Source organism: Papio anubis, chromosome 6 (assembly GCF_008728515.1).
Source record: "Papio anubis isolate 15944 chromosome 6, Panubis1.0, whole genome shotgun sequence".
NCBI classification, from domain to species: Eukaryota; Metazoa; Chordata; class Mammalia; order Primates; family Cercopithecidae; genus Papio; species Papio anubis.
The window spans coordinates 20,650,056-20,676,691 of record NC_044981.1 but is presented as its reverse complement, the minus strand read 5'-3'; the positions used below and the strand labels follow the sequence as shown (position 1 = coordinate 20,676,691).

General features: G+C 37.1%; 1 protein-coding gene across 3 annotated transcripts in view; it reads right to left on the bottom strand.

The window, feature by feature from the left end:
* CDKAL1 (CDK5 regulatory subunit associated protein 1 like 1) overlaps window positions 1–26,636 on the bottom strand; it is a 701,952-nt gene that overhangs the window by 567,993 nt on the left and 107,323 nt on the right. For all 3 annotated transcript variants that reach the window (XM_031667632.1, XM_031667633.1, XM_021936624.2), the window contains exon 5: window positions 19,815–19,899. In XM_031667632.1, coding sequence (XP_031523492.1) covers window positions 19,815–19,899 — 85 coding nt within the window. The remainder of the gene's footprint in view (window positions 1–19,814; window positions 19,900–26,636) is intronic.

Below are 26,636 nucleotides of genomic sequence, written 5' to 3'. Positions count from 1 at the left end.
GATAAAATGCATAGCATCTGAATCTAACCATGAGGAAATATCAGGCAAATGCAAACTGAGCAGTGTTCTATAACACAACTGACAACTATTCTTAAACAGTGTCAAGGTCATAAAAGAAGAAGAAAAAATGAGGATCTGTCCCAGATTGGAGGTGACAGTGAATGACAACTAAATGCAATGGAGAATCCTAAATAGGATCCTGAACCAGAAAAAAGACAAAATGTGAATTAAGTCTGTATCAATATTAATTCTCCAGTTTGATCACTGCTTTATGGCTATGTAAAATATTTAAACATTAAAGGAAGCTGGGTGAAAGGTCCATGGGAAGTCTTTGCACCATTTTTGTAACTTTTCAGTAATTATGTTATTATTTCAAGATGCAAGTTAAAAACTGTTTACATACTCTACATAGTCAACAACTAAAGTTTCCAGTCAAAACATGTTTATAAGCTGGCGCAGCAGCACATGCCTGTAATCCCAGCTACTCAGGAGGCTGAGGCAGGAAGATGGCTTTAGCCCAGGATTTCAAGGCTGCAGTATGCTATGGCTGAACCTGTAAATAAACACTGCACTCCAGCCTGGACAACGTAGCGAGACTCTATCTTCAAAAATATAAATAAACACTTTAAAAATTCTTCTAAGCAGTATTTATAATGTCAGTTACTACCAAAAAAATCAAGAGGTGACTGGTTAATAAAATTTCATGCACATAAACTGGAACACTAAAAATCCATAAATAAGAGAACAAACAAATATTTTATGAATCTACAAAGAATGAAGAACCTTTTTATATATCCATATGGAATTATTCTAGGATACACAATTGGAGGAAGGAAGGGAGGCAGGGAGGGAAGACAGAGAGAGGGAGGGAAAAATACAAAGGGAGGAGAGAAAAGAAGTGAAAGAGAGACAAAGGAGAAAGGGAGGAAAGATATTTACATAGTCACTTGTACATACTATGGTAAAGGGCATAGGTGGCTAATACATCAGAGCTGTAATGAAGTTTCCATTGCACGCCCTTTTGTTTTAAAATTTTAGCCATGAAAATCACATACACCAAAAAAGTAAAATAATATGGTAAAATATTAGCATTTGTCGAATCTAGGTAATGAGTATACAAAAACTCAGTGTACTATGTTTACAATTTTGCTATTAGTCTAAAATGATTAAAAATTTATCCCAAAAACTACATAGAGGAAAGAAATTGTTCCTCTACACGGGGCGTCCAAAACCCAGGCAGCCACCTTATGAAAGTAACTTTTTAACTTCACTGAAGACCAAGCCATCACATGGAACATGGCAGAAGAGAACAAATGAGGAAAAAATACAAAGTACTTAGTGCCTAGGGTCTTTGATAATATCTTTGTGCAACTGAATTAATAAAGTCGGAGCTGCCCTTCCTCAAGATTTCTTGTTACCTCAGATAGCAAAGTTTGCTTATTGTTGAGGGAAGGGGATGTAAAATAAGATGGGTAGAGACTGGAAAAAGACCCAGGATTTTAAAAACTGAAGTACATTCGTACCCATTCAGGTATCACTGTCAACAAAGAAGCATTACCACACTTCCCTCACTGTATTATAATTATCTGGCTAAGACTCTGCCCTTTTTGCTAACCTGTCATCTCCTAAGAGCAGTGACTGCGTCATTAATCTTTGAATTGCCAAAGCCTGTAACACGTAGTAGGCGTTCAAGAAATATTTGTCAAATTAATGAACACTGACTCTCTTTAATATATCACATAAAAATGGCAGGCCAGATGTGGTGCAAACATCATTTACTTTGGAAAAGCCTTAAGACTGCCATTCAGGACAAGTATATTTATTTCAAGGGCAGTGAAAACTGAATCAAATGCAATGGATATTTGCTGCCAAATGGAAGAGACATACCATACATATTTAACACAGTGGCCAGAGAACATAAACATTTGTTTTAGATGAAAGTTCCAAATCTATTATAGTAAAGAATGTTCAGTTAGTTAATGTCTGAAATGTGTCTCTTTTGACCAGCCCTGAAATGGAAAGATGAGGCAAATGGTACATGCTATTCCAGTGGTAAGATGATACTCGAAGAGCTGAGTATTAATTAAAGAAAGAACTAGTTAAATCTTTAAACAGTGGCAAACAGAATCCAGACACTTCAAAAATGTCATCAGAGCATGCTTTCATGTAGTTTGAAACAGTTCAATAAAAGGTAATGTCATCATAATCACTAATAAGTCAAAAAAAAAAAAGTATTCTTTGGAATGCAGGGGTAGACCAGCCCTCAAGTTGCTTCTCAGCTGGGCAAATCTATGTAAGCAGATTCCAGGATCAGCTGCCGTAAAATGTATTAATACGTGCCCACAAAGAAGAATACCTAAGATGGCATAAGATTTGTTATAACACTTTTTGTATCATAAATAATCATGCAATAAATAACTGTATGTTCCCAACCTAGCAAACAGATATTTAATGTCTGTAGGAGAGGGTCATAAAACACAGGATTGCTAAATCAATGCTAAATTTTTAATTTTTATACCTATCAAAAAACAACTTCCACAGAAGATTATAGCAATTCAAACTTCTACCAGAAATGTACCAGAGTAAACAACAGTTCCCCATATTCTCAGGAGCACTGGGCCTATTGGGGAAAAAAATAAATAAATCTAGTGGGCAAAAACCAATATCTCACTTAGTCTGTATTTCCCTGGGCACTGGTAAGAATGAAAATCTTTCCCTTTTTATTTGCACATCCTCTTCCATAAATTGCCTGTTTATGCCCTCTGGATATTTTCTAATTATGTTGTCTAATGTAAGGAGCTCTTTAATAGTATTTATTTAAACTTATAAACATAATGTCATATATACCTTCACATCCATATTCTCCTGTTTTTCTTTCATCTTGTTTTGTGTGCTTCAGGCCATACAGAAATTTTAATCAGTAAGTGGTTAAATCCAAATCTTTTTGGATATAATACTACCTGGAGGGTACAACTGCCATTAAGTGGGCAGAAGTCAGAGTTGCTAGAAGTCTTCCGCTACACAGATCTATGCTGTATAGAGAATTCCATATGACCTGCGTGTGTTCTGAAAGCCCCACTTAACATGCATATATGTAAAAAATATATTTATAATATCTCCTTAGAACCTATCTCCATTTTACATACAGTAGCTCCTGGAAAAACCTTGTTTCATTCAACCGTTTCTTTATAACATTGGTAAGGAAAAAAAAAAAAAAAAACCTCATCTCTCTACACATCATTTCAATTAAAGTTATAGTTTCCAAGAACTTATCATTGACATTAAGTGAGGACTTATTGTATTTCTTGTACAGTTTCAGGAATCCAACTGCTGTGAAAATGGAAGGAAGAACACACTTTGTTTTATTAAGTCCTTTGCAAGAGTCACCATCCATTCCGGAAAGATGTGCATCACTAGATCACCAATGCTGTTCCTGGCATTTAAGCTGTTAAGGCTACACACATATCAGCTGCATTCATTACTCTCACTGTCACTGTAATTCTGTATACAGGCCATTTCCTTAGGTCTTCTAGTATATCTGTGCCTAAGCATTTGTATTTTGAAATACATATCACATTAACAATTTTTTCTTTTTTTCCTTATATTAATTATATTCAGACCACTATGCTAATTGATTTGTTAATTATGTGTGTGCATAGATTATATTATTCAACATTTTCACTTCAGTATAATAAAGGATATGTTGCAAAACACTTTTTATATAAGAGGATTACTGGGTCTGATAAGTTTTAAAGACACTGCCCTCAGGTCTATGGGAGAGCTAAGACTCTCCAGATTCTAGGTACTGGACTCTGCTCTCCATCACCATAAGGAACATAGATAAGATCACTCCCCCAACTCCATCTATACATCACAACTTCTGCCCAAGACCTAGCATCTCAGTTGCATACGTGCTCCCCTCTAACACCAGGTACAAAGGCTCTCACAGTTGTTCAAAGTTATTTAGGCAGTGTGACAATGAGGGGATCGAAAATACATACTCAGGCCACTATTTGCCCTGGATCACTCTGAGTTTTAAGTTCTAATTATGCTGTATACCCCTCAAGCCACCCATTACTGATTACCAAGTTGGTATATTACAAATTTCTTGATATACAGGTATCTGAAATGACAAATAAGAAAAAGCTTGCAGCCTAGATAAAAGATAATTTTTTTAAATTTCTTAAATTTGCTCAATTAATACATTCCAGTTCTATTCTCTACTTTTTAAAATTACCTTTTAAAAAATTTACTTGACCAATGACATCAAATCCTTTGTTATTAAATTAAAATGGTAAAAACATCAAAACAGTTCACCAATGTTTCAACCATGGATGACTGAAGTACTACAAAATACGTTGACTCAAACCATTTTCTCATTTGAAGTAAAACAAGTCTTTTCCTTCAGTAACTATCATAAAATATTGACAGGTACTTAAGGAAAGCACCAAATTAAACTTTTTAGTTTTGCCATAAACTTGCTTATCTGATTCCTCTTGTAATGGAAAGAAAATTTATGAGCTGGAAAGCAAATTGTTGGTTGGCACAAAGGATGAGCTGTTGACTTCTAAAACATACTGTTAAAGCGATCCTTGACATCCATTTTAATTTGTATTTTTCCCAAAACAGTTTCTATCACGTGATTCTGTCAGTTTCTTTCTTAATGCATCTACATTGAGCATGCAAGCACACACACACACACAAAGAAAAAGTAAAGAATGGGTCAGCAGAACCTAGTTATATCTGGGTAGTTCCGACAGTTTCTGTGTACAGAAACATAAAAAAGACACTACTGCAGAATGTGTAGGTTGTATCCTGAAATGAGAATTTGACAGGCTTAACTTCCCTCTGATAATATCCAATGGCACCAACCTACAAAAAATCTCCAGCAAGTTTTGTAAGACTCTTTCCATTGGCTAGATTTTCACTTGTTACATCAAATTCTCCATTTTTTTTTTCAAGTGAAATCTAAAACATTAAATTTCCATCTTAGTGAGAGGTGGTATTTTTCAGCTGTACCTAAAGTTTTTTAGAATTAAACAAAATATTATTTTCTAAACATCTAATTATAAAATGAATTTAACTGTCATTCAACCTGTGTTCCAACTGGTTAAGACCCTCTATGGTAATCATTATAAACTCCACTTTTGTTTCATGTCTAAATTAAAGTATCTAGGTTTTAAACCAGGCTTATTATTATTATATCACAGAAATGAATCTCAGAACAATGAAAAATATATTTTCCTTATAGATTCCATTTCAAATATGGTCATTGCAGGTCTTAAGAGCAGAAAATATATGCAAGTCCCATTTTAAAAAAAATATATGTGTCCAACAACTAAGCCATGAACTGCTCCTGTGTATTCTGTTATTCCTTCATCAGAGACCACTCGGAGTAAGCAAAAAGAGCAAAAGTTCTTAAATGTCACCTATGTTATTTCTTAAATGTTCTGAATACACATTACAGGAGAAAGAAGTATAATTTGTTAACAAGTATGTTGAGGACCTCCTCCAATACAATGGCCCTGATAAATGATAGAAAGATAAATAAAATGTATATCTTGTCCCAAAGTTTATACCCTAAAGCACAGATATCAAGCCAAGGAACATTATCCCCGTCTCCCCATCTTCCTTACTAACAGAACCCCAATTCTGTTGGGAGCAACAATGTGAGAAGTATAAAAACAAAAGAAAGAAAAAACACTACATTTCCCAGTCTCTCTTATAAACAGAGGTAGTCCTGTGATATGACTCCACACAATGAGATGCAAGCATAGGTTTTGAGTGGGACTTCCTATAAAGCTCCTTTAAAGAAGGGACAGACTCAGTTGGCACATCCAGTTTGGTACTTCCACCTTTTTTGTGGGGGAAAGGGCATGTGATGGCCAGAGAGCAATAACCATTTGACACCAACAGGGAAAGACCTTTAAAACAACCGACTTCACTCCTCACACCCTTAAATTGGTAAACCAAAGCCAGCAATTTCCTAACTGTGGACTTTGCAATATGTACAAAAAACAAATCCCCTAAGTCATGGAAGCCTCTGCTTTTTAGGTTTTCCATGACATGCAGATGACCTCAAGTTCAAAGTCCTCAAATCTAATAAGAAAGAGACACAGAAGAAGTTCCATGAAAATCCAGAGGAAGACATGAGATCTGACAGATGCAGAAGGTGGACGGGATGGGAAAGATAAACATACAAAGGAAGCATACATATGAGTTGGTTCATTCATTTGTTCAACTATTACTGTCAATCACTGTATAAGATGCTGGGATACAGATAAAAGATACAGTGGCTGCCCCTAAGGAACTCTGAAAATGCGTGCAGACAGATAAAGAAAAGACAGTGTTATTAATATGGGACAGCCACACAGTGGTGCTGCACTGTGTCTATGCACTCTTTCTGACACCCACAAAAGTGCCATCCTTTCTTCAAAGGTACAGTAGGGACCAGCCTCAGCCTTAGAGCTACAAAAACAGTAAAATATGTAAACACAGGGTACTTTGAGTAAGATTTAGATCCACAGCTGTTAGGTAAAAGTAAGTTGCATATTACCTGCCACTCCTATCCAGTTTTCCAGGATCATAGCAATCTATCCCTTAATATAGTCCACAATCTACATAACTTCATTAATGTGGCCCAGAGAACAACACCTAAGTGTAATCATAAGTAAGAAATAAAAAGGGTTAATATTTAATACTTTGGTAGTCCTATGGGTTTAAAGAAAATGTGTTTTTTATTTCACTTATTATCAGTTATTAAACAATACTACTAACTAAAAATTACGAAAGATTACATTTGTCACTCTTAGAGCAAACAATAAGGGAAGAAAAAAACAAGAGTCTTTTTTTCTCTGCTGTTGTATAAACACACACACCAAGAATAAGTAGAATGTCTTTCAAACCAAAACAATAGGAAATCACTCTTGGCTGAAAGAACAGACTTAGATCATGTTGATTTCTTCTTTAATCCTGCTAAAGCAAGTTTCTGCATGCTTTCTGGAGCCTCCACCTACAGAGTTGTTAGGACAACAGCCAACACATATATTAATTACGTAAGTATTTCAATGCTATCAGCCAGCTGTTGCCAGCACATAATACACTGCCCTCTTTCACTCACTCTCTTGCTTAAAATGGCAAAAACAAAGCAACTGTTGATGTAACATTAATCATAAAATATGCAAAATACTATTCTTCAAAAAGATTTTGGATATCTCGAAACTCAGTTTTGCATTTTAAAACGGCCTACCACCTCTGAACTGCTTTTTCTGTTGCTGATTTGCAAATTAAGTTACTAATCTTTTAACTGTAAGTTTACAGTTTCATTTTGTTGGTGTTTTTTTTTTAACATAAACCAGGAATTAAACACTAAAATAGACTTTCTTTTGTATTTCCAATAAAATTGCTCACTGGCATACATCACATGATAATATCCTGCCTTTCCTCTCACTCATCTCCATGTTTTTCCAGAGTTAGAAGACAACTTGAAGCCTCTAACAGGAAATGGTCAGAAGCTGCTCTGAACATACATAACTCTCACCCCCTACTTTACAAAAAACTCTTCACCTGTTTCTAGAAAGCTTGCTCCTCAAATACTATTGTCAGCTCCAAACAAGCTCACGGGGGAAAAAATTACAACATCCTAGCAACAACAGGAAACAGACTAAACAAAACCGTGACATAAGACTTGAATAAAATGAATTCACATATGATAGATAATAAGGCCTAATCCATGAACAAGAATTTATTTAGAGAAACTTGGCCTTCATCAAATCTTTCAATTCAATTCAATGAATAAATAACTCAATGCTGGTCATCAGGCACTGTTCTAGAGACCAAGGATACCTCAGTCAATAACAGAGACAACATCACTGTCCTTTTAGATCTTTTTCACTCATCTTACAAAATCCTCTATCAAGCTAACCTTTCCAACACTACTACTTCTTCCCCAACAACAACCGGTTGATTTTTTTTTTTTTTTTTTCAATTTTAGTGGTATATCTGGTGTATCCTGTTCACTCTCAAATCTGGACAATTTGATACTCAAATGTAAGACAAGTGTTCTGATATTAATGCAGTTACATTACTTATACAACTTATAACGCACTTAAATATATTAACGATGACTTGATGCAATGACAGCAGAATGATACTAAACCTTTTCCCAAAAAGAGGAAAAATCAGTTCAACCTAATTATATAAACATGTATTGAGTAATTATAATTGTGTGCCAAACTCAAGGCCAAACACTAACCAGGTTTTTATCCACCTTTCCTACTCTCTCACTCAAGACGGGATGCTTTAACTAATCTAATGGCCACAGTCCTAAAGCTGGCCCGGAGCTCATTCAGGATAGTGAGGAGCACAAATCCCGCCAGCATGACCAGGTGACTACTCCAAGTAGGGAGTATTCTTACTCCTTCTACTACTTGCCTCAGAAATACAATATTAGAAATTAGAAATTAGGAAGTTAGAATGTTCTTTCCCCTTTTTACAAATACACAGCCTGCATCTGTCAAGGGACTCACTACAACCTTGGGAGAACATTCTTACAACCGTTGACAAATGGTCTTTGTCTATTAATGGTATCTGTTTCCCAGGACAAGGAAAATCATTACATAGTAGAGTCAGAAGGTCAAAGGCTTTATAAAAAGAATTTTTCTGAGGTCAATATCCTAACCTCAAAACTCACAATCTAGTAGCAAGCCAAATATGTAAACAAATAATAAAATATACTGTGCAACAATAGATGTTAATATGAGATAAAGAACTAGCATGGAACAGACCTTGGAGCTAAGAGGTGAGGTGAGGCTTAGAAGGGAGATGACCCCACAGGTGTTATCTCTGACATGAGTTCCAAAGATCAACTATTTAGCAAGGTGGGATTAATGTGGAACGGGTGGAGGTTGAGGGCATGCATTTGGAGAAAAGGGAAAGGATAGTCCAAGGAAGGGAAGAACATATGCAAATACATTATGTGCTTGGGAAATTGTCTAATGTCGGGGAGGAAGTAAAATTCTATAACCCAGTGGCAAGAAACGAGGTAGGAGAGGGAGGCATTGAACACATCTTTTTAAAACCCCTTGTTACACTAAGAAATGATGTGCAATTCCTGATGACCACAATCAAAGAAGAAGGGCACTACTAATGGAAATGCCAGCTGGAGAAAAGGTGAGGTAGATAAGGAGGAGGCCCTGACATGATGATTTGAGGCATCCACGGTCAAGGTCATCCAAATGGCGAAGTTAAGGAAGCAGTGGGACACACAAGGCTGGAGCCTGTAAGGAGACATAAAGATCAAAGACAAAGATCTGGGAGAAATCAGCATACAGACAATATCTAACAGTGGAAGCAGATGAGAAATGGTAGGAAAATGTAAATCCATATTAAGCATAGCACTGTTGGGAGAAAAAAAAATCTTAGTAGATAATACCTAACCAATAATACTAATTAATTCAAACAGTCTAATATTTTGAACTAACTTTCCATGTAAAAGGATACTTTTTGGAGGGCAAGGATAGCTGAAAAAAATGAGATTCTGACCGGGAAAAGCACACAATGATTCACTGAATCTGGCACTGACATTTTAAATTAGACGATGAAACTGATTTTGAACTATAGCCATTTCATATAATTAGAAGAGTTAAAATTAAAATATCTAAGTTTAACAAAAAATCAACAAACTATAGTATTATTTAAAGTATAACTCAAATAACTTGCATTATCTAACTTATTTCTCACAAAAGGCCAAACCAAAACCCTGTGATTTTTACCTTCTAATGCCAAATTTTTTTAATTAAAAATTAATTTTGGAAGTCAGGCAAGGTGGCTCATGCCTGTAATCCCCAACACTTTGGGAGGCCAAGACAGGAGGATCACTTGATTGAGGTCAGGAGTTCAAGAGCAGCCTGAGCAACATAGCAAGACCTCATCTCTACTAAAAACAATAATAATAATAATAACAGATTGGCTAGGTGTGGTGGCGTGTGCCTGTAGTCCCAGCTACTCAGGAGGCTGAGGTGGTAGAATTGCTTTGGCCTGGGAGGATGAGGCTACAGTAAGCCATGATCATGCTACTGCACTCCAGCCTGGGCAACAGAACAAGACCCGGTCTCAAAAAATAAATAAAAGTAACTTTTAGAAGTTTAGTTAACAAAAAAAAAAAAAAAAATTACTAGTGAATGTGGTTAACAAGAGAACTGGAAAGGGGTTTTTCTTTAATTCCTTTAAACTGGATAATTACTAACTGAAAGGGCAACCACTTCTCTGTTCTTATGAAGTCAGCTTTCTTGAAAGCAATTTACTTTACAAGTTCAAGTTGAAATAATATTCTGGTACCTCCCGCAACTTCAATTTTTGAAGAAAAAGAACTCAAAAAATAAATCTACGTAAAACAAAGAATATTTTCATAATAGGAATGACAATCCAATAATTTATGTTGTGCTCAACAGAATAGCATGTAAGGCGCTTTCCTATAGTGAAAAGATGTTATACAAAGTAAGTATCCTCTGTCTCAAACACACATTTTTTGTCTTTATCCAGTTCTGCCTTTATTTTCAATTATTGTTTCAAGTAATTACACTCAGATACCTAAGCCATCCCTTCAACATTACCATTTATTTCTACAGGCAAAGGCAGTTAAAAACAAGTGTCTCCTGTCTATCCACTATCAGTATGGCTAAACCACAGTGCCCATTTGGGTTAATAATGCACAAGGTCAAATAGAGGTTGACAGTCCATGATCAAAGCAAGCTGGCTATTCTTTCCATCATTTATATAGGACACACAAGATGTGTTTATTTTCACCAGCCTCTGAATGACCTCCTGTAGGTGGCATGGAAAAGATCCCACACTTTTATAAAGCATTAACCAAAGGAGTTTTCTGATGTGCTATTATCATTAAGAGCAAATTTTATTTTTTGAAACTTTTGATCTTTTTCATTTACTCAAGAACCCCCCAAGTTAAAGGCTATATTGTCTAAATCAAAATGGTCTAATGGATAAAACAAAGCCAGGGTAACTGACAAATGCTCAAGAGGAAATAGTGTGCATCCAGTAGACTGCCATCATAACACAGGGGGCTTACTAGTGATTCTTTCTAAATTACAAAGGGCAATAACATTTCAGATTTCTAAGGTGAAAAGGCAACCAATAAGTCACTCTTATCTCTATTTTTGCTACTTAAAATTCTTACTCTTTTATCAATCTGAATATCAATAATACAAACACTGTAAAACCTTGAAAAAAGTAAAGCCCCAAAACAAACAACAAAATAATTCAGTCCATAACTGTCATGTCACAAATTCACAATTTCTGGATCTTAATCAATGAGACTGTATTAATCACATGAAAGACAGTAAATCCCTTAGAGTCATCTTTCTTTATTCCTGTCAAAACAAGGTGATCTTTTGTGTGGTGGTTCAAGAGAAACAAAATGATGTGATGCATAATTTAAAACAACTATTTAACACCAAGAAGTACTGAAGGAAAACCAAAGCAGATGGTGGAGAGATGATGACACACAGGAATGAGTAGCAAAGTGAAGCAATCATGGGTAAAGCGCCCAGGTTAGAAAAAGACAGGTCCCACCCCACTGCTGTAAATCTTTACATTTGGGTATAAAGGATTGGGAGCAACAGAAGGAGAAGCAATATCTTATCAGGCAGTCTTTGAATCTAAGCTTTACCTTACTCTCATGGAAAACTAAAATGCATGCAAGAGATAGCAAAGGGAAAGGATGGAGCTGGAGGATGAGAAAAGGCACATGTGTAGCACAGCTTAACATTTAACAATGTTACACTACTCATCTTTGTTGTTTTCTGTTAGGCAATGGTGACCACAACTGGGAAAATCTCTAAATAAAGCAAAATGCTTGACAAGAGTAATCCATCACGGAAAGATTTCATATGTATAAATGTCACCTCAATCTGATGTTTTCCCAATGTTAATTGTTATTGTACCTCTTACAGGATTGTATTTATTATGGAAGGAAATCAAATGTTAGTTTAAGTGTTATCTTAATAAGAATTAGTTGTGATGATCAAAAGTCTTCAGGGCCATTAAAAATACTTAATCATATATAATATCTTTTTAAATTTTCTTTCAATCAAGCAGAATAGTATATTAAAGTAACCAGTGCTTGCTACCACTAGCTTTGTAGTGTTTAAATGGTAAACTTTTCTTGTGTCATTTCTACTTAATAATTCAAACAGCATATCATTACTTTGAACCATATTCATAACACATATATAACAAAACCCACTGACACAAGTTATAGTTGAGTTTTTAAACTTTTAGAAACACTCTAGAACTATGTCCATTAATTACATTATAAAGTTGATAATCACAGAAACTATATTCTCTGGGTTCAGTACATACGGGGTATCAGTAGCACTAAAGTATCTTTGTATCTTGTTTACTTTTCTATAGAGAAAAAATAGGTAATTTGGGATAATCACAGGCTTCTCATTTAAAAAAAAAAAAAAAAAAGCATTCTCTGAAAATGAACAGCATCTGGTGAATAACATTCTCTGCCTTAGTTTAATTCATCCTTCTTCTGCTCCTAAATGTGACCCTAATTCCCCTCTTCCATCCTCCCTTCCCTTACCTCTTGCCATCACTCAGGTAAGAACTCCTCTGCTCCCTCCACCATTTTGAATTAAAGATGCCATCACATTCAACTATCAACTCTATGCAAACAATATTAAATCTATTTCTAGTGTTGACCTCTTTGATATCTGCCTCAATTCTGCAACCGCTTACTTGACATCTTTATCTAGGAAGCACAGTAATAAAATGGCTAAATGCACAGACTCTAGTCAGACTGCCTCGGTTAAAATCCCTCCTCTACCATTTATGAACCGAACAGCCTTAGAGACCTTCATCTGTAAAACAGATGCTGCTTCCCCTATAAAACAGGAATATAAATGTAATCTACAACTCATTGATAGGTTGCAAGAATTAAGCTAGATAATATCTAATTCATCTAAAGCACTTAGAACACTGCCTGTCACATAGAAGACACTCAATAAAGTTCAAGTATATTCATCATCTTATTAAAATATTTATCTGTAACTTCAAATACAGCATGTTCAAAACCAAAACATGTCATCTCTTAATAACTCCCTTCCTAGAATTCCTCACTTCTTTCTAGCCAGAGTCCTCAGAGCCATCTCGGACAATATGGAATGTGTAAAGCAACGGTCCCCTCAACCTTTTTGGCACCAGGAACTGGCTTCATGGAAGACAATTTTTCCACAGACCAGGGGTGGGAGGTATGGTTTTGGGGTGAAACTGTTCCACCTCGGGTCATCAAGCATTAGATTCTCATAAGGAGTGCAACTTAGATCCCTCACATGCACAGTTCACAATAGGGTTTGTGCCCCTGTAAGAATCTAACGCTGCTGCTGATCTAATAGGAGACAGAGCTCAGGCAGTAACGCTTGCTCGCCTACCACTCACTTCCTGCTCTGCAGCCGGTTCCTAACAGGCCACAGACGAGTACAGGTCCACAGCCCAGGGGTTGGAGACCCCTGATATAAAGAATTCTGCCTTCTCAAGGCAATGCATCCTTCCAATTCTGAACACCTCCACTTTAGATGAGATCCTCTGTACCTGGACTACAATCACTCTACAACCACTACAACTACAACCTCACTGGACTCCTGATCTATACTCTTCCTTACACACAACCATCCTTCACACTGCTACTACAATTAACTCCCTGACCAAGGCAGCAAACACAGAACATGAAAAATTTTTTAAGTTTACCATTTACAGTAGTATAAAAATATAAAGTACATACTGTGCAGGCAAAAGAAGAAAGAGTAAGTTTATTTTGTTAATGGCACTGGAATAATTGAATATCTGCATTGGGAGAAAAAAGTCTAAAAGATGCACAAGAGCTACAGAAAGAAAAGAATCAATCCTTAAAAATCAGGATAGAACTGAGTTGGATAACTCAAAATTGTGAAGATTCATTTCTCCCCAAAATCATCTAAAGATTAAAAATATGTAATCACAAACGCACAACAGTATTCTTTGTTGAACTTAAAAACGGATACACTCTTAAAGAAGAACAGAAAGGTACTAGCACTATCAGATAGGTAGCCTTGATATAACTCTATACTACTTCTGACTGTACAGAACAAGAACCAGAATAAAGAAATATATCAAAGGAATGTAACAGAGGACCAAGAACAGACTCAAACATCTATGGACGCTCAACATATGAGAGGGTGGGTAATGCACAGATAAAAGGAGAAAGAACAGAACTTAAAATAAATAAATAAATGATACTGAAAACAATTGTTTATCTACAGAGAAAAACATAAAATAAAATTGGACCCCTTCTGGTACCATAACAAAAAATAATAACAATCAACTCCAGATGAATTATAGACCTAAATGTAAAAGGTAAAAACCATGAAACTTTTAAACGAAAATATAGGAGAATATCTTAAAAGCTTCAGAGTAAGAAAAGACTTCTTAAACAATAAGAACACAGACCAAAAAGAATGGATTAATAAATTTTAAACCAGAATTTATCTTCACCAAAGGATACCACAAAAGAAAATGAAAAGATAAGCCACAATTGGGAGAAGATATTGCAACATGTATAATATCTAAGGATTAGGATCTGTAAGACACATAATATATGGCCACAAATAAATGATTAAAATGAAAAAAAAAAAATAGACAAATGACCTGAGAAGCCATTTTACAAAAAAAGTAAAATCTAAATAGCCAATAGATCTATTTTAAAAAGCTCAACCTCATTCATGATCATAGAAATGCAACTAAGGCCGGGCACAGTGGCTCACGCCTGTAATCCCAGCACTTTCGGAGGCCGAGGCGGGTGGATCACTTGAGGTCAGAAGTTCGAGACCAGTCTGGCCAACACGGTGAAACCACATCTCAACTACAAATACAAAAAATTGCCTAGATGTGGTGGCTCATGCCTATAATCCCAGCACTTTGGGAGGCCGAGGCAGGCAGATCACAAGGTCAGGAGATTGAGATCATCCTGGTCAACATGTTGAAACTCCATCTCCAATAAAAATAGAAAAATTAGCCAGGCGTGGTGGTGCCAGCTAGTAGTAATACCAGCTACTCAAGAGGCTGAGGCAGGAGAATCACTTGAACCCAGGAGTCGGAGGTTGTAGTGAGCCAAGATTGCGCCACTGCACTTAAGCCTGATGACAGAGTGAGACTCTCTCTCTCAAAAAAAAAAAAAAAAATTAGCCGGGCGTGGTGGCACATGTCTATGATCCCAGGTACCCAGGAGGCTGAGACAGGAGAATCCTTTGAACACGAGATGCAGAGGTTGCAGTGAGCCGAGATCCTGCCACTGCACTCTAGCCTGGGCGACAGAGTGAGAGCCTGTCTCAAGAAAAAAAAAAAAAAAAAGAAATGCATATTAAAACCAAAACAAAATACCATCATCACCAACAGACTTGCAAAAACTTAAGTCTGGCCATATCAAGTACTGGCAAGAATGGAAACCAACAAATACACACATCCATTACTGGTGAGAATGCACACTACTACATCCATTTGTGAAAAGAAAATGGCGTTACCTAATAAAGTCTGAATGTACACAGATATGTTACCCAGTAATTCAACTCCCAGGTTCATATTATAGAATAATTCTTACACATGTGCACCAGAAAACATGTTTAAGATATTCACAGCAGGAATGTTCATGAAAGCAAAAACATTGGGAAAAATTCAAAACTCAATTAGTAATAAAATGAATAAACTGAAGCAAATTCTATGAATGACCAGAGTTATTTACACCCATTAGCATGAATAAATCTCAAAGCGTAATGCTGAGAAAAAGATGTAAATCTCAGAAGAACACAAACGGTATAAGTTCAACAGATAAAAGTTCAAAATAGAGCTAAACAAGACAACACACTGTTTAGAGACATACTTAATAGATGATACATTAATAAAAGCAAGAAAATGACTCACAAAAGTCAAGATAAAGGTTACTTCTTGGGAGTTATGATTGAAAACACGGCAGTTTCTATGGTCTTGACACTGTTATATTTCTTACACTGGGTAGCAGATGTTTAAGTGTTTATTATTACTTAAACTGTATGTGTTTTATAAATGCTATTATATGTTTAATGTATTTCACAACAAAACCAATAAAGGGGAAAATGAATGAGTATAAGAATGAAATTAAGAAGAGAAGAACTTTTGAAAGTCTGGCTGGGAAGGCAAGAAAAAATGTAGGACAATAGCTAACAGGGGTACAGGGGGCTGATTAGACCCAGCTATGTTTAAATACCAGTGAAAAGGTTCCAGGGTAGTTGGAGAGATTGGAAATATGGAATGAGGAAATAATTTCTAGAATAAGGTTTCTAAGAAGACGCATGGGGATAAGATTCAGAGAAAATGTGAAAAAAGGATACTTCTTCCACGTTAGCTTGAAGGAACAAAGCAAGAAGCAAGGACTTAATATACCCACCTCCCTTCAACAAACTGCAATTCTATTGAAAACCAGGTACTGTAGCACTTAGAACAGTGCTAATGGACAGGGAAAAGAGGCAAGGACTGTGTCAGGCAACTTCACAAAGTATGCACCGATTCTCTGAGAAGAACACATAGTTAATACTTAACAAATCCTCAAAAATCACCTATTAGATAACTTCACAAACACTGAAATCACTTATTAGAAAAGTTCCCATTAAAGTGTCATTCTTAAGGAGATAGACACACACAAAAACCTTCAAAAAGCCATTCTTCTGAAACTATTTCAAACAACTGAAAAGAAGCGACTTCTTCCTGATTCATTTTATGAGGCCAGCATCATCCTGATACCCAAACCTGGCAGAGATACAACAAAAAAAGAAAATTTCAGGTCAATATCCATGATGAATATCAATGCAAAACTCCTCAATAAAATACTAGCAAACCAAATCCAGCAGCACATCAAAAAGCTCATCCACCATGATCAAGTGGGCTTCATCCCCGGATGCAAGGCTGGTTCAGTATATGCAAATCCATAAATATGATTCATCACACAAACAGAACTAAAGATAAAAACCACATGATTTTCTCAATACATGCAGAAAAGGTCTTCAATAAAATTCAACATCCCTTCATGTTAAAAACTCTCAATAAGTATTGATGGAACAGACCTCAAAATAATAAGGGCCATTTATGACAAACCCACAGCCAATATCATACTGAATGGGCAAAAGCTGGAAGCATTCCCCTTAAAAACGGGCACAAGACAAGGATGCCCTCTCTCACCACTCCTATTCAACATAGTATTGGAAGTTCTGGCCAGGGCAATCAGGCAAAAGAAAAAAATAAAGCATATTTAAATAGAAAGAGAGGAAGTCAAACTGTCTCTGTTTGCACATGACATGATCCTATTTCTAGAAAACCCCATCGTCTCAGCCCAAAAACTCCTTAACCGAATAAGCAACTTCAGCAAACTCTCAGGATACAAAATCAATGTGCAAAAATCACAAGCATTCCTATACACCAAGAATAGACAAACTGCCAGCCAAATCATGAATGAACTCCCATTTACAATTGCCACAAAAAGAATAAAATACCTAGGAAAACAGCTAACAAGGGAAGTGAAGGACCTCTTTGAAGAGAACTACAAACCATTGCTCAAGGAAATAAGAGCGGAAACAAACAAATGGTAAAACATTCCATGCTCATGGATAGGAAGAATCAATATCATGAAAATGGCCATACTGTCCAAAGTAATTTACAGATCCAATACTATTCCCATTAAACTACCATTGACATTCTTTATAGAATTAGGAAAAAAAAAAAAAAAAAAACTCCTTTAAAATTCATATGGAACCAAAAAGAGCCCGTATAGCCAAGACAATCCTAAGCAAAAAGAACAAAACTGTAGGCATCACGCTACCCAACTTCAAACTATACTACAAGGTTACAGTAACCAAAGCTTCGTAGGACTGGTGTAAAGACAGACACATAGACCAAGGAAACAGAATAGAGAACTCAGAAATAAGATGGCACATCTACAACCATCTGATCTTCAACAAACCTGACAAAAACAAGCGATGGGTAGAGGATTCCCTACATGATAAATGGTGCTGGGAAAACTGGCTAGCCATATGCAGAAAATTGAAATTGGGCACCTTCCTTACCCCTTATACAAAAATTAACTCAAGATGGATTAAAGACTTAAATGTAAAGCCCAAAACTTCAAAAACCCTAGAAGAAAACCTAGGCAATACCATTCAGGACATAGGCACAGGCAAAGATTTCATGATGAAAACATCAAAAGCAATTTCAACAAAAGCAAAATTTGACAAATGGAATCTAATTAAACTAAAGAGCTTCTGCACAGCAAAAGAAACTATCATCAGAGTGAACAGACAACCTATAGAGTGGGAGAAATTTGTTACAATCTATCCACATGACAAAGGTGTAATATCCAGAATCTATAAAGAATTTAAACAGATTTATAAGAAAAAAAACAAACAACCCCATCAAAAAGTGGGCAAAGCACATGGACCCTTTTCAAAAGACATTTATGCCGCCAAAAAACATATGAAAAAAAATTCAACATCACTGATCATTAGAGAAATGCAAGCCAAAACCATCTCACACCAGTTGGAATGGCGATTATTAAAAGTCAACAAACAACAGACGCTGGAGGGGCTGTGGAGAAATAAGAACACTTTTCCACTGTTGGTGGGAATGTAAATTAATTAAACCATTGTGTAAGACAGTGTGGCGATTTCTCAAAGACCTAGAACGAGAAATGCCATTTGATGCAGCAATCCCATTACTGGGTATACCCCCAAAGGAATATAAATCATTCTATTAAAAAGATACATGCACACATACGCTCACTGCAGCACTATTCACAATAGCAAAGACATGGAATCAACACAAATGCCCATCAAGGACAGACTGGTAAAAAAATTGTGGTGCATATACACATGGAATACTATGCAGCCATAAAAAGAAATGAGATCGACTGGGTGGGGTGGCTCACGCCCGTAATCCCAGCACTTTGGGAGGCCGAGGCGGGTGGATCACCAGGTCAGGAGATCGAGACCATCCTGGCTAACATGGTGAAACCTCGACTCTACTAAAAATACAAAAAATTAGCCGGGCATGGTGGTGGGTGCCTGTACTTCCAGCTACTCCGGAGGCTGAGGCAGGAGAATGGCGTGAACCTGGGAGGCGGAGCTTGCAGTGAGCGGAGATCGTGCCACTGCACTCCAGCCTGGGCAACAGAGCGAGACTCCATCTCAAATAAATAAATAAATAAATAAATAAATAAATAAAATAAAAAAGAAATGAGATCATGTCCTTTGTAAGGACACAGATGGAGCTGGAAGCCGTCAGCCTCATCAAACTAACACAGGAACAGAAAACCAAATCCTGCAAGTTCTCACTTGTAAGTGGGAGTTGAACAATGAGAACACACGGACACAGGGAGGGGAACAACACACAGTCGGGCTTGGTAGAGGGCGGGGGGAGGGAAAGCATCAGGATAAATAGCTAATGCATATAGCGCTTAATACCTAGGCGATGGGTTGATAGGTACAGCAAACCACCATGGCACATGTTTGCCTATGTAACACACTTGCACATCCTGTACATGTAACCAGAACTTAAATTTAATTTAATTTAAAAAAAAAAAAAAGTATCATTCTTTATCAGACAAATTCAAAACACTCCAACTCATACTTTTTTAATATAAACTAAATATCTATTTTGACATTTTTAAAAAGCTAAACTTTTGGTATCAATTCTTACTTTGATTATACAAAATAGGAAAAAAATCAATTTTGACTTACTTAATTGAGTTTCTAAAGTGGTCTTCAGCTGGGTTTTTTACAGTGCAACTGTTCAGGAGCCATAAATCTGCATCAGATGCATTTTCTATTTAAAAAAATGAACACAAAAACGAAGTAAGTAGCACATTTAATCATTCAAAAATATCCAATGGCACTGGGATTGCTGTGGTAGGGGAGAAAAAAAACAGTGAGGTTAAATGAACAGGCAATTACAACATAGTAGAAAATTGCTACAACATGGAAATATTTGTGAACAATAAATATAAAAATGTATAATATATATCTTTTCACTTAAAATGTAATGATGATAAGCATTCTCTTCCTTTATTTTCAATGCTTGACAGTACTATTTAATAATTTACATAAACTGAAGTAGAATTTGCCCTAATTTTACCTCTGAGTATCAAATTAATTTCACCTTTGTGGATTCTGTGTTAAGCTTTTTCAGGCACAGAGCACACACTGAATATTCTTCAGGCTTGAGAAATTCTTAAAAACATAACTTGTCTGCCTTAAAAATTAATGATTTACCTCAAAGTGGACCTTTTAGTCCTATGACCATTTTGATTAAATATTGTTATATACTATAATAAACTCACTGGCAATGCAACAAATAATCCAAAACCATCATATTTATTACATGAATTTTTAAATACCTAAAGTTGCTACTATTCCACCTGCCTCTTGCATACTTCAGTTGCCTGAAAGGATCTTATACATTAAAATAGGATTACCATAAAGAAAGGAAAACCAAAATTGAAACCTGCAGCACCTTCAACAGTATCTATATAAGAACAGAAGCTAAGATCAAATGACATGAAGAACTAAGAGAACATACAGATGTCTAAGTGTAGATTCTCCACCTAGGAAGGAAGATTCAAATAACAGCACTAGGTAGGAGGACTGGTAAGCACATCAGAGTTTCTGGTAACTTGGCACACACACACAAAAAATTATCCCAGTATTTATTATAAACATTGCAAAAAAAAAAAAAATTTTTTTTTTTTTTTGAGACAGAGTCTTGCTCTGTCACCCAGGCTGGAGTGCAGTGGCATGATCTCTGCTCACTGCAACTTCTGCCTCCTGGGTTCAAGCAATTCTCTGCCTCAGCCTCCTGAGTAGCGGGGATTACAGGCGCCCGCCACCATGCCCACCTAAAAAAAAAATATATTGAAACAATGAAAGGCATGGAAACTCCTTATATTATTTATCAGCTGAATACTATGATCCTTGCTAACTTGACTCATTTCTTGCATTCATTTCTTCTACCTCCAGACCATAGTCTAATTTCCCACCCAGCAACCAGAGTGCAGTATATAAAACACAAATCAATTATGTCACTTCCCTACTCAACTCAGAAATGATTATTCACCTACCTCCTGTTAGTAACCTCCAAATTATTCCCAGTGCCACCTGAGTGATATTCCTCTACTATCAATCTGATCCTAGTACTCTTTCTTCTCTGAACTCTCATAACAGAGAGTGTGTAGACAATTCTTGTACACTGAAAATCATTCATTTTTTTGGTCTGTCTTTATTACTATTTAAGAGATACTGAATACAACATTTTTATCTGCTGCTCCTTGAACGTTCAAATCCCAACAGAGTGATGGGCACAGAGTAGACATTCAGACTGTCATAGAGCACTAAACAATATGCAGGTAGGTAAAGGGTGAGGGGAGGATGACAGAGGGGCAATGTGTGGAACCACATGCATATGGCGCTTCTCCAATCTCCTAAAGCTTGGAAGGCCATATTGATCTTTAGAAATAAGCTTCAAGAAATAAGCTTCACTGTTGTATTTAACGAAGATTTAGGACTGAGACTCACACCTTACTCGTAACTATATCCCCAGCACTTATTACAGTGCCTGCTACATGGGAGATACTCCTTAAATATTAACTGAATGAATGTTGAATTTCAAATGACAAAGCAATACTCTAAGAACCGTATTATGCAGATAAGAAAATGTCACAGATGTCTGGAGCTAACGATAAAAAAAATCTAGCAATTGTTAGTTTATTTCAAAACAAATACATAAGGGCTGGGTGCGGGTGCTCACGCCTGTAATCCCGGCACTTTGGGAGGCCGAGGCAGGTGGATCACCTGAGGTCAGGCGTTCGAGACCAGCCTGGCCAACATGATGAAACCCTGTCTCTACTAAAAATACAAAAAATTAGTCTGGCATGGGGGCGGGCACCTGTAATCCCAGCTACTCAGGAGGCTAAGGCGAGAATCTCTTGAACTCAGGAGGTGGAAGTTGCAGTGAGCCGAGATCATGCCACTGCACTCCAGCCTGGGCAACGAGAGCAAAACTCTGTCTCAAAATAAATAAATAATCCCAATGACAGAATTATCTGTACCAGATGCCAGCTTTGTATCCCGGCACATTCTTTTACCCAGTCATTTTCAAGTCATTACACAACTCTTACCATAGGACCTCTCAAGGAGAAGTATGGCAATGAATAAATAATGCAAATTATTGTACTTTGGAATTTTGCCAATGTTGGCTTTCAAAATAAAGGGAAAACATGTGCTGCATAATGACATTTCAGTCAACAATGGACCACATATATGACAGTTGATACACAAGATTATAGTGAAGCTTAAAAATTCCTATCACTTGGTATTTACTATAGAACACTTTTCATCACGATTTTAATGTACTCCTTCAACTTATTTAAAAAAAAAAAAAAGTTGGCTGGGCGCAGTGGCTCACACTTGTAATCCCAGCACTTTGGGAGGCCGAGGTGGGTGGATCACGAGGTCAGGAGTTTGAGACCAGCCTGACCAAGATGGTGAAATCCCATCTCTACTAAAAATACAAAAATTAGCCGGGCGCGGTGGCAGGTGCCTGTAAACCCAGCTACTCAGGAGGCTGAGGCAGAAGCATCACTTGAACCCGGGGCACAGAGGTTGCAGTGATCCAAGACTGCACCACTGCACTCCAGACTGGGTGACACAGTGAGACTCTGTCTCACACAAAAAAAAAAAAAAAAAAAAAAAAAATTAACTGTAAAATAACCTCAGGAAGGTCCTCCCGGAGGCAGGTATTCCAGAAGAAGGAAAGGCATTGTTATCATAGGAGATGACAGCTCCATGCATGTTATTGCCCCTGAAGATCTTCCAGTGGGACAAGATGTGCTGATGGAAGACAGTGATATTGATGATCCCAACCCTTTGCAGGCCTAGGCTCATGTGTGTGTTTGTGTCTTAGCTTTTAACAAAAAACACTGAAACAGTAAAAATAAATAAATAAATTAGTAAAATGTATTTTTATTTATTTATTTATCTGAGATGGAGTCTCGCTCTGTCGCCAGGCTAGAGTACAGTGGCGCAGTCTCGGCTCACTGCAACCTCCGCCACTCGGACCCAAGTAATTCTCCTGCCTCAGCCTCTCAAGTAGCTGGGACCACAGGCACCTGCCACCACGCCCTGCTAATTTTTTGTATTTTTAGTACAGATGGGGTTTCACCATGTTGGCCAGGATGGTCTCAATCTCTTGACCTTGTGATCCACCCGCTTCAGCCTCCCAAAGTGCTGGGATTACAGGCGTGAGCCACCACGCCTGGTCATAAGTAAATAAAATTTAATTCTAAAAGCTTAAACAATAAGGAAATATTCCTGTTCAGCTGTACAAAATGCTTGTGTTTTAAGTGTTATTATAAGAGTGTGAAAACGTTTTCAAAAATTAAAAGGTTTATAAAGTAAAAACATTACAGTAAGCTAAGGTTAATTTATTATTATGAAAGAAAAATATTTTGCATAAATTTAGTGTAGCCTAAGTGTACAGTGTTTATGAAGTCTACAGTAGGGTGCAGGGTATGTCCTAGGCCTTCACATTCACTCACCACCCACTCACTGACTCACCCAGAGCAACTTCCAGTCTTGCAAGCTCCATTCACAGTAAGTGTCTTAGGTGCACCATTTTAAAGTTTTCATACCATATTTTTACTGTACCTTTTCTATGTTTAGATGCTCTGTAGTGACTACAGTATTCAATACAGCAATATGCTGTACAGGTGTGTAGCCTGGGAGCAATAAGCTATACCATATAATGGCCTATATATGTCATAGGCTGTACAATCTAGGTTTGTGTGGGTACATCTGATGATTTCACATGATAACGAAATAGCCTGACATATTTCTCAGAACAAATTCCCATCCTGAAGCAACACGTGACTGTACTATTCTTGATGCAGTAACCTCAATCAGCAGGAATTCTGTGAATATGTCAAAATGCCAAAAAATTACATAATCTTTTAGGAAACTCCCCATCCAACAAATATTCCTTTCCCAATGAACACAGGAGATTCTTTTTTCGTTTTTGGTTTTGTTTTGTTTTGTTTTGTTTTTGAGATGAGTCTCACTCTGTCGCCCAGGCTGGAATGCAGTGGCACAATCTCAGTTCACTGCAAGCTCTGCCTCCCGGGTTCCCACCATTCTCCTGCCTCAGCCTCCCGAGTAGCTGGGACTACAGGCGCCCGCCACCATGCCTGGCTAACTTTTTGTATTTTTAGTAGAGATGGGATTTCACCCTATTAGCCAGGATGGTCTCGATCTCCTGACCTCGTGATCCACCCACCTCAGCCTCCTAAAGTGTTGGGATTACAGGCTTGAGCCACCGCACCCAGCCAGGAGATTCTTAATTATTTCTAAACTCTATCAGTTTTGCGTTAGCACATCTTATTTAATATTATCAAAAGATAATTCTACTTAGAAGCATAAATCTGTCAATCAACAACCAACAGGCAATCAGAATTCACTATGTGCCAGGCTCTACTCTGGGTACTGGGGATACGACTGTGAATAGAACCTCTACCCTCAGGGAGTTCACAGTCTTAAAGAGTCGATCTGATTTTTAAAATTTAAAAAAAAAAAAAAAAAAAAAAGTAGGCAGGGCACGGTGGCTCATACCTGTAATTCTAGCACTCTAGGAGGCGGAGGTGGGCAAATCACTTGAGGTCGAGAGTTCGAGACCAGCCTGGCCAACATGGCAAAATCCTTTTGTATTTTCTAAAAATACAAAAATTAGCCGGTCATGGTGGCAGGCGCCTATAGTCCCAGCTACTCAAGAGGCTGAGGCAGGAGAATTGCTTGATCCCAGGAGGCAGAGGTTGCAGTGAACGGAGATCGCACCACTGCACTCCAACCTGGGCAACACAGCAAGAATCTATCTCAAAAAAAGAAGGGAAAAAAAGAGGGAATAATTAATTATGTCAAATGCTAAGAATTCAAGACAGATATCTGTATAAATGTTAATAATGTTAACAAAAAGATAATGCTCTATACTTTTCCTTTCCCAATTGAGAGTATTTGCTAGCTCTGAGCCAACCCACGATCACCCAGCAGAGGCCTTATTTATGAAGTAACAGAGAAAACAAACTCACTAAAAATGAAAAGTGAGAAGGAAAACCATCTATGGCTATTTGCCAACAAATAATGATGATTCCACGTGGCTTACCCCATTATGAACACATTTCTGGGCTTCTAAGATGCCACCAACTATAAGAAACACCATCAACTTTGTAAAAACTCTTCCAGAGGGGCAGAAGTTATATGCAAGTTCTTATCAATTTTAAGATACATCTCAATATCATACATTAATTTGGACAAGTGGAGGTGGAATAAATAATAAAATAAATGTACAAACACACTACCACTTTTAGACGATTTGGTTATCAAAGCAAATATCTGCTAAGAGGTTAACACCTTCTGATCTTGCCTTAGAACATTCGTGCCAGGTCCTCCAGTGCCTTAGAAGGAGAAGCAAGACTAGAGAAGAGCACTGAGGGAAGAAAGGGCCAGGCAGATAGGCAAGAATGGACCAGGGAAGGGAAAGGTAGGAAGAAGGCACCAACTTAAGAGAGTGCCCAAAAAAGAACTCCACCTACTTTGAGATTTGAGTGTTAGAACCCCTCAGAGTGCTCGTAACCTCTGACGTGCAGCTGAAAACCATCTGCACAAGAGCCAAATACTGCCAATGCCAAAGTTGGGATATCAGATCTACTTTGGAAGGCTGCAAACTTCAGGTTAGCCAGATGGAATCTAGATTTCAATATGTTATTATTTACAGTCTGTTGCTGTCGTTGTTGTTGTTGTTGTTTGAGACAAAGTCTCACTGTGTCGCCCAGGCTAGAGGGCAGTGGCATACAGTCTTTCTTTATTACAAACAGTACTGCAATGAGTAGCACTGTACGCACGTCATTTTTATGTTTCCCAGATTACTTTTGGAATCAAGTCCAAAAAGGTGGGAATGTGGGGTCAGAGGATAAATTCTCATGAAATTCCATTACGTACTGTAAAATTCTTCTCCACAAAGGTGTACCACTTTGCACTCCCATGGGCAAGGCATGTGAGTGCCCTTTACCTGCAGCCTTGACCCTGGAGTCGACTAGCAAACCTGTGGACTTCTGCCAGTCTGGTGAAAAACAACAGTGAGGGTGTAACATGCATTTTTCTTATTATGAGTGAGCTGGGCATCTTTTCACGTATAAGGGCCCCTCGCAGTTTTTTTTTTTTTTCTTCTTCTTCTTTCTGTTTTTCATCTTTCCATCTGCAAATATTTTTTGCCCATTTTTCTATCAGGCTAATAGTCATTTTCATCTCATATTTTAATTTACTCATACACATACACCACAGAGGATATCAATTCTATCTATATCTATAATAGAAGTCACAGTATTTTTTCTAGGATATCAATTCTATCCATATCTATAATAGAAGTTCACAACATTTTCTATTTTGTCATTTTACTTTTTTACAGTTTCTTCAAACTTTTTTATTTCTAAAATATCAAATGTGTCACCTTTTTCTGTTATT